At 45.2% G+C, this 17,676-nt stretch overlaps 1 protein-coding gene across 3 annotated transcripts in view; it reads right to left on the reverse strand.

The window, feature by feature from the left end:
- LOC126540946 (uncharacterized) overlaps nucleotides 1–17,676 on the reverse strand; it is a 235,580-nt gene that overhangs the window by 112,197 nt on the left and 105,707 nt on the right. For all 3 annotated transcript variants that reach the window (XM_055076151.1, XM_055076152.1, XM_055076150.1), the window contains one exon: nucleotides 7,164–8,931. In XM_055076151.1, coding sequence (XP_054932126.1) covers nucleotides 7,164–7,326 — 163 coding nt within the window. In that variant the 5' untranslated portion in view covers nucleotides 7,327–8,931. The remainder of the gene's footprint in view (nucleotides 1–7,163; nucleotides 8,932–17,676) is intronic.

Genomic DNA, 17,676 nt, shown 5'->3' on the forward strand with positions numbered 1-17,676 from the left:
AAGACACAGAGTTTGCCCAGACAGAGTTTGCCATTTGTAAAAAAAACCTTAGCCTTCTCTTCTTTATTACACCTTCAATAACCGCGCTGTGTGCAGGGCATCTGAGTACAAATATCTCGGTGTTCTTTTTACTCATAACATGTCCTGGTCTAATGACATTGATTACATTTATAACAAAGCACTAAAATATTAGCTCACCTCCGTCATACAATGTCCAACTATTTAAAAGGTACTAAGCTACTGCTATATAAGTCGCTAATCTGTCGCACGATAGACTAGGAATCTGTCGTTTGGAACTCTTATAAACAGTGCGATATTACGGGCTACAGGAAATTCAGAAAAAATCTGTAAGCTTATATGTCTCCGTGATAATCGTGGCTTTTCACTATCCTCTGCACTTCGTTCCCTGAATTCTTTTTTTTGGCAGTATTCACGCCGCCGCATAGGGTCGTTAGATTTCTTGCACAGAATCGTCAATTTTTCCGCTAGAGTTTCAAAAAACAACTATACAAAGCTCGCGCCAGAGTCATCGAAGCGACGACATCACGACTTGAACTTGATGAGCTGCTTTGCAGGCACTAATATGTTTAAGTTGAACTTTTTGCCTCGTTGAAAAACCTGGAATTCCATACCTGGGTCTATTCGCTCACGCTCACCCCGAAGGTTTGTATCTGTCATCCAGAATGAACGGTCCTAGCACATCATCTTCATAGTTGTACCGTATTTATCTTTGTATAATTTCCCTCTATTAACCCACTCCTGCTATAGCGCTTATTACGCTGCAGTATGCAAAAATAAGTAAATCATAGATAAGTTTGCCTCGTCTATATCTTCCGTAATTGCTTCGCCGCATGACATATTGTTGTCATATATATATATATATATATATATATATATATATATATATATATATATATATATGTGTGTGTGTGTGTGTGTGTGTGTGTGTGTGTGTGTGTGTGTGTGTGTGTGTGTGCGTATTTGCAATATGAGAGAATGAATTATCACCTGAAAAGCGCGCGATATTCAATTATTTCTGTGAAATAATTTATTTTTCGCTAACCGTCATTATAGCGCCACTGCGTACACGTACCATCCCTCACCAATCCATCAAAACAGGCGTGTGCGACAGTGACTCAGTGTGCATAGAAGCCTCAAATGTGCCCCCTTTCAATTTGTAATCATAACGCGCAAGCATCAACCACACTGCAGCGCCTTACAACGGCAAAATCAGCGACACCATTCGCAATTTTCTAGTTCAAATGCCGTCTGCGAAGTTATTCACTTCAGGAATTCACACTTCCTGCCTTTGTTGTCCGCTAGGGCCTAGCTGTTTCTGCGCACCGGAAGAAACAGCAAGGCAATAGCAACTACAGGTATTTTCAATCATCGCTTCTGTTTCTTTTTGTATAACAATACCCTGCATGTGCTCTTAAATTTCCTTTCTTTATTATCTCTATTCTCTAGCGCATGCTGGGGCTCCGGTACTAAAAAGAAAAAAAAAATTCAACGTGTCTTGCAGATGAAACATCGTAATCTACGCCTATTCTCGCATGGACTTTTCGCAAACGCGAATGCACAGAGAGGCCTTGCCAGGTGTGTGTCTTTTTGATGCGAACAGCGTAGCAAATGATGTTCGCACGGGAGTGTGTATTGTGCGCTTGCGCAATATATCGCCAATCTCGCCGCTCCTCGCCGTTATGAGACGCTGATAAACCGGGCGGTCGGTGCTCGCGTGATCCTATTAAAAATAATGCAATGGTGTACATATAGATAGCTACTGTGACATAAAGGGTAAATCGCGTGTGTGTCATTCTTCTCTCTGCATGCTTATAGCTCCGTTCACTAAGCTTCCACCGACAGCGATCAGACGTCGCCTCACTGTGTGCGCCAACCTGAACTGGTGGTTACATTTCAGCACAGCTTGTGAACAACGGTGATTCGCGGTGGCGCAGAGGTAGAACACCCGCCTCGCGTGCAAGAGGTCCGTGGTTCGAATCCCGGTGCCGGCCATTTTCCACCGGATTAAAAAAAAACCGCGTGTTGATAAAATTGCACAAACAGACCTGGAGTGTGGCCTGGTCCCGGTGACCAGAACCGGTAACGCACTCCCTCACCAGAGCAGGGTTGGCCCCCCTGGTGCAGTACTAGGCCACAACTTCCTATATAAACACGACAATCAAACCCCGGCCCTCAGTCCCCAGCAGCTGCGAAGCAACTGACCATGGCGGCGGTCAGAACTGCGACGCAGCAGAGGGTGCTAAGAATCACTGGCTCCGGACAGGCCGCCATTGCAATATGAACCTGGCAACGTTTAACGCTAGAACGTTATCTAGTGAGGCGAGTCTAGCAGTGCTATTGGAGGAATTAGAGGTCAGTAAATGGGATATAATAGGGCTCAGTGAAGTTAGGAGGACAAAAGAAGCATATACAGTGTTAAAAAGCGGGCACGTCCTGTGCTACCGAGGCTTAGCGGAGAGAAGAGAACTAGGAGTCGGATTCCTGATTAATAAGAATATAGCTGGTAACATACAGGAATTCTATAGCATTAACGAGAGGGTGGCAGGTCTTGTTGTGAAACTTAATAAGACGTACAAAATGAAGATTGTACAGGTCTACGCCCCTACATCCAGTCATGATGACCAGGAAGTCGAAAGCTTCTATGAAGACGTGGAATCGGCGGTGGGTAGAGTGAAAACTAAATACACTATACTAATGGGCGACTTTAATGCCAAGGTAGGCAAGAAGCAGGCTGGAGACAGGGCAGTGGGGGAATATGGCATAGGCACTAGGAATAGCAGGGGAGAGTTATTAGTAGAGTTTGCGGAACAGAATAATGTGTGGATAATGAATACCTTAATCCGCAAGAGGGATAGCCGAAAGTGGACGTGGAGGAGCCCGAACGGCGTGACTAGAAATGAAATAGACTTCATACTCTGCGCTAACCCTGGCATCATACAAGATGTGGACGTGCTCGGCAAGGTGCGCTGCAGTGACCACAAGATGGTAAGAACTCGAATTAGCCTAGACCTGAGGAGGGAACGGAAGAAACTGGTACATAGGAAGCCGATTAATGAGTTAGCGGTAAGAGGGAAAATGGAGGAATTCCAGATCAAGCTACAGAACAGGTATTCGGCTTTAACTCAGGAAGAGGACCTTAGTGTTGAAGCAACGAACGACAATCTTGTGGGCATCATTAGGGAGTGTGCAATGGAAGCCGGTGGTAACTCCGTTAGGCAGGATACCAGCAAACTATCGCAGGAGACGAAAGATCTGATCAAGAAACGCCAATGTATGAAAGCTTCTAACCCTACAGCTAGAATTGAACTGGCAGAATTTTCGAAGTTAATCAACAAGCGTAAGACAGCTGACAAAAGGAAGTATAATATGCATAAAATTGAACATGTTCTCAGGAACGGAGGAAGCCTAAAGACAGTGAAGAAGAAACTAGAAATTGGCAAGAATCAGATGTATGCGTTAAGAGACAAAGCCGGCAATATCATTACTAATATGGATGAGATAGTTCAAGTGGCTGAGGAGTTCTATAGAGATTTATACAGTACTAGTGGCACCCACGATGATAATGGAAGAGAAAATAGTCTGGAGGAATTCGAAATCCCAAAGGTAACGCCGGAAGAAGTAAAGAAAGCCTTGGGAGATATGCAAAGGGGGAAGGCAGCTGGGGAGGATCAGGTAACAGCAGATTTGTTGAAGGATGGTGGACAGATTGTTCTAGAAAAACTGGCCACCCTGTATACGCAATGCCTCATGACCTCGAGCGTACCGGAATCTTGGAAGAACGCTAACATAATCCTAATCCATAAGAAAGGGGACGCCAAAGACGTGAAAAATTATAGACCAAACAGCTTACTGTCCGTTGCCTACAAACTATTTACTAAGGTAATCGCAAATAGAATCAGGAACACCTTAGACTTCTGTCAAGCAAAGGACCAGGCAGGATTCCGTAAAGGCTACTCAACAATAGATCATATTCACACTATCAATCAGGTGATAGAGAAATGTGCGGAATATAACCAACCCTTATATATAGCTTTCATTGATTACGAGAAAGCGTTTGATTCTGTCGAAACCTCAGCAGTCATGGAGGCATTACGGAATCAGGGTGTAGACGAGCCGTATGTAAAAATACTGAAAGATATCTATAGCGGCTCCACAGCCACCGTAGTCCTCCATAAAGCAAGCAACAACATCCCAATAAAGAAAGGCGTCAGGCAGGGAGATACGATCTCTCCAATGTTATTCACAGCGTGTTTACAGGAGGTATTCAGACACCTGGATTGGGAAGAATTGGGGATAAAAGTTAATGGAGAATACCTTAGTAACTTGCGATTCGCTGATGATATTGCCTTGCTTAGTAACTCAGGGGACCAATTGCAATGCATGCTCACTGACCTGGAGAGGCAAAGCAGAAGAGTGGGTCTAAAAATTAATCTGCAGAAAACTAAAGTAATGTTTAACAGTCTCGGAAGAGAACAGCAATTTACAATAGGCAGTGAGGCACTGGAAGTCGTAAGGGAATACATCTACTTAGGGCAGGTAGTGACGGCGGATCCGGATCATGAGACGGAAATAATAGGAAGAATAAGAATGGGCTGGGGTGCGTTTGGCAGGCATTCTCAGATCATGAACAGCAGGTTGCCATTATCCCTCAAGAGGAAAGTATATAATAGCTGTGTCTTACCAGTACTCACCTACGGGGCAGAAACCTGGAGGCTTACGAAAAGGGTTCTACTTAAATTGAGGACGACGCAACGAGCTATGGAAAGAAGAATGATAGGTGTAACGTTAAGGGATAAGAAAAGAACAGATTGGGTGAGGGAACAAACGCGAGTTAATGACATCTCAGTTGAAATCAAGAAAATAAATGTGCATGGGCAGGACATGTAATGAGGAGGGAAGATAACCGATGGTCATTAAGGGTTACGGGCTGGATCCCAAGGGAAGGTAAGCGTAGTAGGGGGCGGCAGAAAGTTAGGTGGGCGGATGAGATTAAGAAGTTTGCAGGGAAGGCATGGCCACAATTAGTACATGACCGGGGTTGTTGGAGAAGTATGGGAGAGGCCTTTGCCCTGCAGTGGGCGTAACCAGGCTTATGATGATGATGATGATGATGATGATGTGAACAATGGAGCGCACAAACGCAAACATTGCGTGGCTTGAATGATGGGACCGATGTCGTGCTTAGAGATTACACGTTTCATAAATAAAGAATAATCACAAGTGCACGCATCGCATTTATTAACTAAAAGATTCATGATAGTTTTGTCTTACAGAGAGACCAACATGCGCGACGGATCTGCATAATGTTCTTTGCTGAAAAACTCTAGCTTAATTCAATTTCAGTCATTGATACATCTGATTTACCACGAGTTTTGAAAACAGAATTTTATAAGTTCAGATTTTTTTTATTTTAATTACGTGGTTTTACTTGCCAAAACCCCTTTCTGATAATGAGGCTCACCGTAGTGGAGGACTCTGGCAATTTAAACCACCTATGGGTTCTTTAACGTGCACCTAAATCTAAGTACCACAGGTGTTTTCGTGTTACGCCCCCATCGAAACGACCGCCGTCGCCGGGTTCGGATCCCGCGAGCTCGTGCTCAGCAGCCCAACACCAGAGCCACTGAGCAACCACGGTGGGTATATAAGTGCAGATTCCATATCGCCGAACTTCTGACATCAAGATACCAGCATATTTAAAAAAATTTAGCTACTAGATTGACATCTATGTCAACGACGGACAATGTCGAGCACAAATTACCAATTTGTGGAGCCTTTCGCCATAATGCGTGGGAGCTTCTGCGAAAGTACTCTCTCTCTCTCTCTCTCTATATATATATATATATATATATATATATATATATATATATATATATATATATATATATATATGCATATGTATATATCGCGGGAAGATATTTCTCAAGCCCCAAATAATATTTGCGGATGAGACAGGTGATGAGATCGACAAAGCATGAGTGAAAGCACGTCAAGGAGATTGGTTCCACCAGATGTACACCTGTATGTGATCTAAAGAAAAACTCATGAAACGTGCTGCTTTCTGGCCGTGTTCTCCTTCTGTTCGAAGCGCGTTCTCTCCCATCAACATGGCACGTTGGTATGAAACCAACACATAATGTCATGCAAAGAAAAAAATTGCAAAATTCGTTCACGGCAGTACTTCGTTGCCCCACAAACTTTTTTTTTTTGTAACAGCGCTTATTTAATCTGAGGGTAAAGTGAAATCAGAAAACCCAAGAATCCCCCGGGGACATCAGCAGTTATGTCGTTGAAGATCACTTAGCAAACGACACATCGTGTTTTCGAGTGTCTTAAATTAAGTCCTTCGTCGTGAAAGCTTTTCCCATTTTGAGGAGATTTTGCATCGAAGCTGTTAAAGGGGCTCTGCAACGCTTCGCAGAAAGTTTGAGGAGCAATGGCATCATGAACATAGGCTGATCTCGCGACGTCGAACACGTAAGTCCAAGTGTGGAGCGATAATCATTGCCTAAAAGTGTGCAGCGGTATTTTTCCATTCGCACAAGATTCCAAATCCTGCTAGAAAACTAGAGCAATATTCTCTACAGCCGCTTTAATTATCCTCTTCGTGAGAAAACAAGCAACGGCAAAAGATTTTTACGACAGGCAACACCAGAGGCGCTGGACACTGCATCTCTTAGAGCGTTTCCTGCGACTTGCGTCGCGAAACTTCGCTTTGAAACGTATTTGTGTATAGTTATTAAATGAAAGCTAACTCGCGTATAAGTTACTCCAATGGTCAACTTAATTGCGCGTTTCTTTATTCTTAGTCAGTAAACCGTAATTATATTTCACAAGTCGCGTTGTAGCGCCTTCACGGCATCGGTCAGCGAAAAGTTTCTACAGCTGCAACGGTGAAAGCTCACCGCGATGGTCCAGAAACGCAGCCTTCTTGGGACCGCCGAAGCGGCCGTTAGACCAGGGCGCTGTTGATGAAGCACCGCTAAGAACAGCCCGCACACAGAGCCCTAGTGTTTCCTACGAACGGTGTGCGAAAAACTTACATAGCTGTGCTGCTCTTGTTTTATTGTTCTTTTTCTGCTTTCTATGACGGGGCGGATCTTCCTCTGCCCACTGTAGGAATAAAATGTTATTTTCCTTACCTGTTGGCTTAGGCGGCCGCAGTGCGTTTCCCAGCCTAGGAGGAGTGGGCCGCGTGCTAGACGTCCATGACATGCCGGCCATTTCGGTAGTAGCGGTAGTCGTCCGGGCAGTGTACGGCCCACCGCCGATCTCGTTGACTGTGCCGTTGAGCGCTGTACGCATGGCCAGCAAAGGTTCCTAGGCGTGGCGCCATGCTCCCATTCCGGCGTCACGCCTCCTGCCTTTTTGAGACTTGTCTTACTTAACTGGGCTCCGCTGTCTACGGTATTGGCTCTTCACTTTCGCCTACGCTCTTGTAGTTACCTCGGACGCTCCAGCGCTCCTTCACTCTTAAAAAAAGTCAGTTTCCCTTAGCAGTCACTCACAAGGCGAAGTCTCTCGCTGCACAGCACTTTTTCACGACACGATACAAATATGATTCTTTCAGAGAACGCCTGCTGGCTTCTCTGACGGCTCCTCGTAATTTAGAGGGGTACCCCTCAGCCAAGTGATTACAGTTAAATCAGTGTTACAGAATAAGCCGTTATGTAGCATATGGTATGGATTCCATAAGAACTGACATGATTTACGCCTTCGAAAGTTTCTGCAACGTTTTCGGCGAGGAAGAACATGGTAGGACATACGGCGGTGCGATTTCTACTTGTGGGAGACCAAAACATTCCTTCAGTCAGATGAGCTCTATTGGAAGTAAGTTCTATTTTCTCCTGGCTGGCAGGAACAGTTTCACGTATAAGCCAGTTATGTGATGGCTGTGCGAACGCCTGCATGAATGCCATGATTCAAGGCCGTTTCCACGAGCCTTAGCGCCCTGACAAACCGCAGCTGAAAAAAACAATTGCTATTGCTTTCATTCACTTCTTGCTTGCCACTACAGCATAGTGAGGGGACAACAAAATGGCTCGTGAGCGCACTTCAAGTATGCGACTTCGGGGAGGCAATGGGCGACGAAATCAAAATATAAAGCCAAAGAAGGCAAATCGACTTAATGCACTTCGCTGCAGGAAAGACTTGCATCTTCCATCAAAAGCAGAATTAATGAACGATGTCGTTCTTCTGCAAATATGCATTGCTTCACTGTAGTTAGAACCAATTTCCGTTGAACTGTTCGGCGAATGAAACGGTGCATATCGATAAGCAAAACATAATTTCACGAAGAAGTTCTGAATTAAGACATTTTGTTAGGCTGTTTATAGTGCAGCTTCTCAAGATGCACTGCCGCATTGATCTATTGTCACGGTAGAGCTGAGTATGCAAGCAAAATTATTAACTTGAAACCCTTAGCCAGGGTAAGTTCCTTCTAAAACAGTAAATCCAGCAATAAGTCATTCTGTGACTATTCCTACGTGTCTAGCGTCTTAATATCAAGCTTTCGAAACCACACATCTCCTCACTCTGGCCCTAGAAGGTTCCTCCAAAGCAAACCTATTTTTGTTTTGTGAGTTTCGTATCCCTCACGTAAAAATCGTTCAAGTTAAGTTTTTAACGCGTTCTCGATACTGCAACCATAACGTGAAAAAAGATAGGAGGAAAGTTAACGGCCGAAGGGACCCGACGTATTCTTGCTGGCTGAAACCGATATCGGATTCCGTCAGAGCTGCCCTAACTGCATATCGTATATTTACTGCAATGGAACAGTTGGCCAGGCGTGCGAATTGCCTTCCGTCCTACTCCTTGCGAGTCAAAGCTGCTGCAGTGACGAAGGCTTTTGTGGCGACAGAAATCTTTCAAGGCGCCAGTCTTTAATATCCCAAGCCAGCTGTCGGAGACCTGCAAAGTGCATATAAGGAAATGTCAAAATAATCAGTATTCTACTACAATCAATAGGTGAAAATTTAATTTTGGTGACTACAAATATGCATAGTCAAATGCGACAGTTATGCAGAGCACAATTCCTGAATAAATTGCTCAACAAGTGATAAAAAGAAAGTAAGAGAAAAAAAAAACAAGGTGTGAGGCACTTCATTTCAAAACACTACAAGCTTTGAGGCTTCAACAGAGTGTGCAGAAATCGCTCGGATTCATTCCAGTAGACGCGCGTTCCGCTATTACTAAACAATTTCGACGCGTGACCTGACAGATAACTTAACAAAAATATTAGGCCCATTCGGCCGCACATAACATTTCTTCGTTTGGCTGGTATTGTAAGCCAGATCGTATACGCCAGTTTTCTAACGATAAGTAATGCCTGCTACTGGGGTCATCTTTACCAAAAGAAAGCAAATAGCCAACATGTGCCACATATTGCTCCTAACTAATGCACCGGCGGCGGCTGCGCACCGATACTATTAGCATACTAACGCCCTCCTCGCCACTCCCTCCACTCCTCCATATCAGTATAAGGATATAGAACTCACAGAGAGACAAAAAATCGGGATATGCATAGTTTCCTGAAAGATACACCCACCCGCTCCAAGGGCAGAAAAAAAAAGCGCAAGGACAAGAGGAACTGCGGCCGGTTCTGCCGGCCACATTTCAATGAGAGGAGCTGCAGTACGGCAGTGTACCAAGTTTTTTATCCTCAGCGCAAAAGACCAGGTGTTCAAAATTAATCATTCATTGCAGCGTTTCTGAAAGCCCACAAGCTTAAGAACGTCAATATATAGCCGACCAACCAACTGATAAATCATACATTCAGTTATTCAGCATTATTGACAGCTACAGAATATGCTACTTGAACTCGCAACACCGTCCAAACAAACAAAGATGGATACGACGTCCAAGTTCAAGGTGGCACTTTCGCATGGTGCTGTGGTCACGTTTATTATTCGTGGCGTCGAATCCAGGTGTTTCATGAAAGCCAAGAGAGCCGTTGCTGCCGATCACCTTTGGTCGGTCTTAAGGATTTGAGCGTCGAAATCGCGGAAATAGTTGCGCTGTACGTGCGAACATCCGGCCTACACAGGGAGCCACGGAGGATTTTTTTGAAGACAAAAAGTCTTTCAAGTGAGCCGAAGGATAAAAAAGCAGGTGTTTGTGTGTAGCGGGCCAGCTGAACAGCGCAAGCACTCGTTCGATGGGTTGCTCCACTGCTACAGGCACGATACTTGACAGTTTTCGGCCTTCAATGGCAGCTCCTCACTGCGACTCGTGTTGCAGTATCTCCCATACAGCACCTCGGAATATATAGGCAGTCACATCTGTCGTGGTTTCAGAAGCTTTGTACGGATATTCTACACTGATAGAACGAGGCTGAAAAACTGTAATGTTACCTGGTCTGTGTGTCTTGGTATAAAACCAAATGCGAATTCCGTTTGTGAGTCGGGGTGCACCTTCTTTATATAGTCAATTGATATGTACAATGGGGTCGTCTGCGTCCGAAGACTGGCCCTTGTTCGTATTCGCAGTACGCAGCGTTCGAAGTAGGGCCTGGTCTTCAGAACACGGCAGACACCTGCCACCGGCAGAAATTCTCAAACTTGGTGAAACGTGGAAAGCAAATAACAAACAATAGGACCAAGTTAACTTTCTTACAACAGATTTCCAAAATGTATCGATGGTATTCTTTTGGCAGTGTCAGTTGTATCACTATATATGCATGACTTGGAAGCGAATTCAACTAGTTGTAATGAAATTTAACTCTGTGCACAGGGTCGGAAAACGAACTACAGCGGCGCTATGCGCTGGTGAAACGCTCGAAGGCTGGAACAAGCGCTATTTCCTGTTGCTTCTAAAGTTCTTGCAAGCAAACAAACTAGGAACTCACAGCGTTGAATGAGGAAACAGCGCCTTCTGCTTGTGCCGTTAAACTAGGACATGTTATGAAAACGGTACGTCGCTTCGCGGCATACCATGTGTTATGACCAAGTTCAGACCTACCGAGGCAGTTATCATTCCTGCTAGCGTGCGTGCTGACCAAAGTACATTACTGAGAACATTCCTGCTGCTTAAAACATAATTAACACTAACGCTGGGGCAGAAAACTACATATGAACAAAATATAAATGAGGCATAAGGTTACATCGCAATAATTTATCAAAGCACCTACCGAATAAAGTATATACCCCGCAAATAAACAAAAAGAAAGCAATGGTCTATTCCGCGGGAATAAAGAAGGCGCCACAGTTCGATACCTGTGTAGTATATGTCACCTTTTCCCAATGCGGAAATTTCTTATCCAAGTCGCTGTCGGATGCGCGCTGTCTGCTTCTTTCTATAAACGACGAAATCATACATTGCTGACTTTCCTCTGTGATGGAACGCATAATAGCAAACAGGACATGCCTTTCGAAATCTGTATATTTTTTTTTTCATTCTCGGGCTTGTGCGCTGCGGCATCCCCAGGATTTGAGGACTACGAGGCATTCAGCGCATGCCGTAACAGGACATCCTATTTCAGTTCAAACCTGAACCTGGATCGGCTATTTCCAGGCGTGGCCGCTAGGTAGCCAGCATTTTTACTTGGAGCCACCATTAGGGTAACCATAGCGTATTGTTTTGTTCGGCCTGAATTTCAGCGTCCCAAGGCCGGCCAACTCTCCCGCTGGCTGTCCTTTGTCAAGATAAGCGCGCTTTTTGAGTGAACGTGATTTGACCACCCACGCCCACTCTGTTGAGGATGAACTGGCTTCCCGTCAGCCTGGCCCCGGCCATAGCTCGCACCCACATCCAGATCCTCCGATGTCCCAACTGTCCAGCGATGGACCACAACAAGGAAATCTTCCGAGGAATTCCTCGCCTACTGCATGGAGATGTTATTTTTGGCCGTCCGAACCCCACTGTCGGCAGAAGCGGCCGGGATTCTGATAGAGTCACCAGCCTGTACATATCGTGTAAACGAATTTCAACTTGTTTTCATCATCATGGTGACGGTGTTCGTCGTAGTCTCATGATTAGTGCGGCAAGGACCCACTTCTCCCGGTCGTGGTCTCATGAGCATCAAGTGACCTTGCATCGCTGACACGTGCAAGATTTTTTAGCATACCTACCATCCTTTTGATCAGTGTGCGATATATTTATATCGGACACTTCACGACCATTTCATATTCAGCTGGTGCAACCACGAATCATTTGAAGCACAAATATTGATGAAACTACGAACTATTCAAAACACATTGCGAATAAAGAGCCTGGAAAAGGTATTTGGACTTTCAAGATGTACAACGTACAGAAAAGAAAAGTAAGTAGGATAAAAGAAAAGAACAACTTTCCTTCACGGATACTTTTTAAACTGCAAACTGCTTTCCATATCTATGAAGGTGAATGACATGCGGAATTTATTATGGAGCACAACATAGCAAAATTCCTCTGATTCGTTAATCATCCTGCTTTTACAATAATGCTGCGCAGACATGAATTCTCATAATGCCTCTTCGTTTGCCCAGCGCAGTCGAATAACGTTATTACGCCATCAATAACTGTACACACCCCCCGATATTTTTTGCAGCTGTCAGGTAATCCGCACTTTATTACTAACGTGACTCCTACAAGCACTTTTGATTGCTGAAGAAACAACAGCAACCTCCTTACACAGACAGTAAACAGAAAAAAACAGAGTTAGTCTAGACGAATGAAACATTATTTCAAAAGTCTGACTCTACTAATGTCGGTCTAGTACGTTTATCACTAGAAATAAAAAAAAAATCAAGGTCAAAGTTCCTTTCGTTAACTTTGCCCCGAAACACCAGCGCCTCTACGTCGTTGGGAGGTCACGCATTTCGAAGCATATTTTTGTAATTTGGCTGTTCTGACTGATTAACCAATTCTTTAAGCTTGCTAAGATTAATGTTTAGCTTTTCATGAGTACGTTGCAGTTGCTCTTTACCAAAAGAAAAACAAATAAGGATATTTAGGGCCCGAGCAAACGCCGTAAAAATTCATGACTTCATGCCGACCTGGCGCGGGAACTTGAGGGTGGTGTCGCCATCCCTCTTTCGTCCTTGCGCATTTGCACACTTATCAAGACTCTGCTCACATAAACAGTGGTCCTCTTTATTTTTTGCAAGCAGGCAATTTACGAGTACAACTAAAGTACTTTTTCTTTTTGGCGGACATTACTGCTCAAAAGGAGCCTGCACTCTTTTGCGAAGCATGAAACTACGTAGTTTTACTTTCGCAACTACGTGTCCTCAAAAGACAAGTGCGTTCGATTGATCTCTCAGGAACAGTTGCTATTTAAAGTGCCTTCGCATTTGTGCGAGAATATGAAGCATTAATTGGACGTTGCTACAAAATCATAAAAGCCTCCTACACAAAGAAGAAAAAAAGCCGTACTGATGTCCCTCAGAAGATTCATTTCCACTCGGGAAATCTAATGCGCTCGAACTAAGTGATTATCAATGCGCCCATATTCCTTTTTTATCTGCTTTGAATGTGCAATTTCGAGCTCTCGCGCCGGCCTAAATGCAAGTGTTGTGATGCGGGCCAGGACTTCGTAGTACCGACACTGGGGTGACTCAGAGGATCGCCTACCTACGCCGCCGGGGCACCTAAAGCATGGTAGGTGGCCTTCGCTATAACGGGGCGTCGCGCTAAGCTACCTAAGTGAAACCACGCCATTGTCCGTATCTGCCGCCGAGAATTGCCTGTTGGTCAGATGAGGTCGACAGTTCGAAGAAACGAGAAGAAAGTTTATTTTAAATAATTACACAACTGCCACCAGGTATGGGAGAGAAAAGAAGAAGCGCCGAGCAGTGCAGACGTGGAAGCATCGGCTCCGTTTCTTTTTCCATGCTCCGCTCGTCAGTTTTGAGAGTGCAACGAAAAAAAGCATACCACTGGATCCGCGAAGCGACGGCGAATCTACTGACACCAAGATTCGAGGTGGGGCTTGTTTTTTCACAATCTTACGGAACGTTTTCTGGTCCTTAGTGAGGAGTGGGGCCTTTGTTGGGCCTAGTAAGCCCACCTGACCGCAGCCATGGCGGATACAAACATGGAAGATGAGGATTTTACTGGAAATGAAGGAAACAATGGTCAGGACGACTACGGCTGGCAAGTAGTGGCTGGCCGAAGATCACGAGCTAGCACAAAGGCTGTGGATCAGGACAGCACATTGCCACGTAATCAGCGAGAGCATGGAGTCAAGGGAACCGCCGTCGGTGGAATGGTCAAGAATCGGATTATCAAAGCTTCGAGGATGCCTCAACTGCCCGAGGAGCACAGAAAAATCATTATACGACCTCGAGGAGGGCTCAATTTGAACAAGGTGAGCACCACCACGATTGGTTCCGCAGTCATCGAGGCGTCCGGCCTAACGGAAGAGGAGGCCCGTGAAGATTTGTCTGCCCGAACTTCACTCAAAATATCATCGTAGTCAGCACACCTAAGCCCGAACATGCTGCGAAGTACGTTAGAATCAAGTCTTTCGAGATTATGGAAGCGAAATACGAGGCAAATGCATACGAAGCGGCACCACATGCCACATGCAAAGGCGTCATCCGAAGAGTGGACATCAGAGACTCGCAACCTATAATAACAAGAAACATCGTGCATGACTTGAACCCGCTTGCGCTGGCTGCCAAGCGCATCAAGACGTCGGGATTGGTCATCGTACTTTTCGATTGACTCAAAGTGCCCAGTTTTGTCAGGCACAGATCCACACTAGTGAGATGCTACCTCTACAGGAAGCAATTCGACGTCTGCTTCACCTGCGGAAGGGTCGGGCACCGCTCTGATGTGTGTCCAACACCTGACTTTGTTCAGTGCAGGGGATGTGGAACTCGCGACCCAGGAGATGAACATGTGTGTGTACCTAAGTGTAAATTTCGTGAAGGCGATCACCCCACTGGCTACCGGCGACAAGTTTTGTAAGCAAAGATTTCAAATCCCTTACGTCGTACGACTTCGTCGAAGAGAGCGCAACAGGACTCGGTCATCAACAAGAGTGCAGTCGGAAGCGCAACAGCTGGCGCCCAACCATCGGCCCGAGGACAGGGGGCACTCACGCTCTAGGAGTCGCACCAGATCCAGGCATCGTTCACTATGCAGGGAGAGAAGGCGCCCCAAGTCAAGGGAAGCGCAGGTGCGCTTCGTGCAAAGGGACTCAATACCTGGCGAAAGAAGACGCCAGGAACCACTTGGGCTGACAAAGTAAAAGGTATGGCGAGAGTTGCTGGGGGCACCTCGGCTGCTGTGGGTGATGACAATGATGCTAGAATAGAGCAATTAATTAAAGAAGTAACTTCTTTAAGAAAAGCTAATGAAGAATTGACCAGGCAGGTAGTAGAGCTTCGTCAAAAAGACCAGTCGAGCCCTGCTAGAGTAGAGATAGATAGACCTGTAAGCAAAAGCAGCGATCCAGGAGAATCCAAATCTCCTGCCCCTAAGAAGAGGGCGGTGAGTTTCGAGGATGAGTCAGTCTTCTCAGCCCTCAGTGAAATAAAAGATCCAATTAAAGCGATAAGAGAGACAGTGGAAACGACCAACTTTAAAGTGGACAAATTGTGGAAATGGAGACTAACGGCGGAGAAAAGACTTAGGAAAATTGAGACGCGAGGGGATGACGACGATGAGTATCTGCCATCGGAGGCGGATAGTATAAAGTCCATTCCTGAATTGTCGGGGGCCATCGCAAAGAGGAAAGTAGCGGGTAATAGAAAGGCAGCCTCACCTAGTAACAATGGACAGTAAACATAGATTTAACATGTGGCAATGGATTGCGGGTTCCATCACAAAAAAGCAGCACTGCGACAGGTGATCAGGTCATCTGAGGCCAGGCCAAAAGTAATTATGCTGCAGGAAACCTTAGCGCACGAAATTATGCTTACTGGGTACAAAGTTATATGTGGAGACAAAAAAACGGGGAGGGGGTTGCCGACCCTCATTGACAAAAAGTTGCCATACATTGAGTATGATATTCATCTTAGACATACCAGGTTTTAATTTATTCTAGTTGAGATAATACTTAAAAGGAACAGAGGTAAGACGCAAAGCATTTCCTGTTTGAATATTTACAGCAGTCCTAACGACATGAGACAGAGGTTTAGAGCACTCTTCAACAAGGTGCTTTCGGTTGCAAAAACTCCCCGCTCATCATTGGAGGGGACTTTAATGCTCCATATCACACATGGGGATACACTTGGAACACAAAGAAGAGAGAGGAGCTATGGAGTCTTGCCATGGATTTGGGGTTATGCTTGATTACTGATCCGGCGTATCACACCCGTTGTGGCACGTCCACAAGCAGGGACTCCACACCAGATCTTACTTTCGTAAACAACTCAAGAGGAGCCAATTGGGAAAATTCAAACATGGATCTTGGGAGCGATCATTATGTCATACACATAACCATACGCATACCGAGGCAGGAAACTAGAATCTTCAAATTCACTGATTGGGATCAGTTCGGAAAAATCAGGGCGAACAGAAGGAAAGTGGGGCCTCTAGATGCCGAGCAGGATCTCCTTCAGACGTGGGTCACCCAGCTCAGAGAGGACGTCAAAGAGGCCACTAAAGAAATCAGGACAGAGGAAAATATTGACGCTATGGACAGCATGCTGGCCCATCTGATTGAGGCCAAACAGTCTATATTACAGAGATGGAAAACGCAGAGACTTAACAGAAGGCTAAGGAAAAAAATTGCACAATTAAACAGAGAAATTGATGATCACTCGAAGACTCTCGTGAAGCAACAGTGGGATGAGATCTGTAATTCGGCTGATGGCAGACTCAAGCATGGAGGTAGCTGGAACCTCCTCAAGCACTCGCTCAACGAGAATGAAACAAGGACAAGCAAGAGAACAGCTATATCTAAGTTGGTTCATCAGGAAAGCCAAGATAAAACACAGAAGGATATCATGGATAGTCTCGCAGCCAAATATCTCCCACTTAAACAACCAAACGAAGAAGACGAGAGCCCCGAATATACGGGAGGCATATGCGAAGAACTTGACCGGGACTTCACTGAGAGTGAAGTGAGGGCGGCTCTTCACAGTCTTAATCGTAGATCGGCGGCTGGACCTGACGGAATAACTAACAAGATATTAAGAAATCTGGATGACGAGTCAATTTCTTATCTAACTGAACATTTCAATGAGTGTTGGAGAAAAGGGAATGGAGGGTGGTCAATGCTATCCTCATACCAAAGCCAGGAAAACAACTCACTCTGGACAACCTCCGTCCTATTTCCTTAATGTCCTGTCTAGGCAAAGCTATGGGACATGTCATCCTAAATCGACTCACTAAATACGTTGAGCAGAACGACATCCTCCCATACAACTTGATCGGCTTTCGTCCCGGGCTGTCAACTCAGGATGCTATGCTGCTTATCAAACACCACCTTATACAGGCCAGCCCAGCGCATACGAAAGCTCTTTTGGGATTGGATGTGGAAAAAGCTTTTGATCGTATAAAGCATAAGGCAATACTTGGCGTCCTCTCGGAGATGGGGTTAGGTAAGAAACTTTTTAACATGATTAAGGACTTTCTTAGAAATCGAACTGCACCACTCATGCTGGGTGAGCTTAAATCAGAAGCTAAGAATTTGGGAAATAGGGGCACTCCACAAGGGGCTGTGCTCTCACCCATGCTATTTAATTTAGCAATGTCCAAGGTTGCACGAAATCTGGAGAAAAT

The sequence above is a fragment of the Dermacentor andersoni genome, chromosome 2 (assembly GCF_023375885.2).
Source record: "Dermacentor andersoni chromosome 2, qqDerAnde1_hic_scaffold, whole genome shotgun sequence".
Classification (NCBI taxonomy): domain Eukaryota; kingdom Metazoa; phylum Arthropoda; class Arachnida; order Ixodida; family Ixodidae; genus Dermacentor; species Dermacentor andersoni.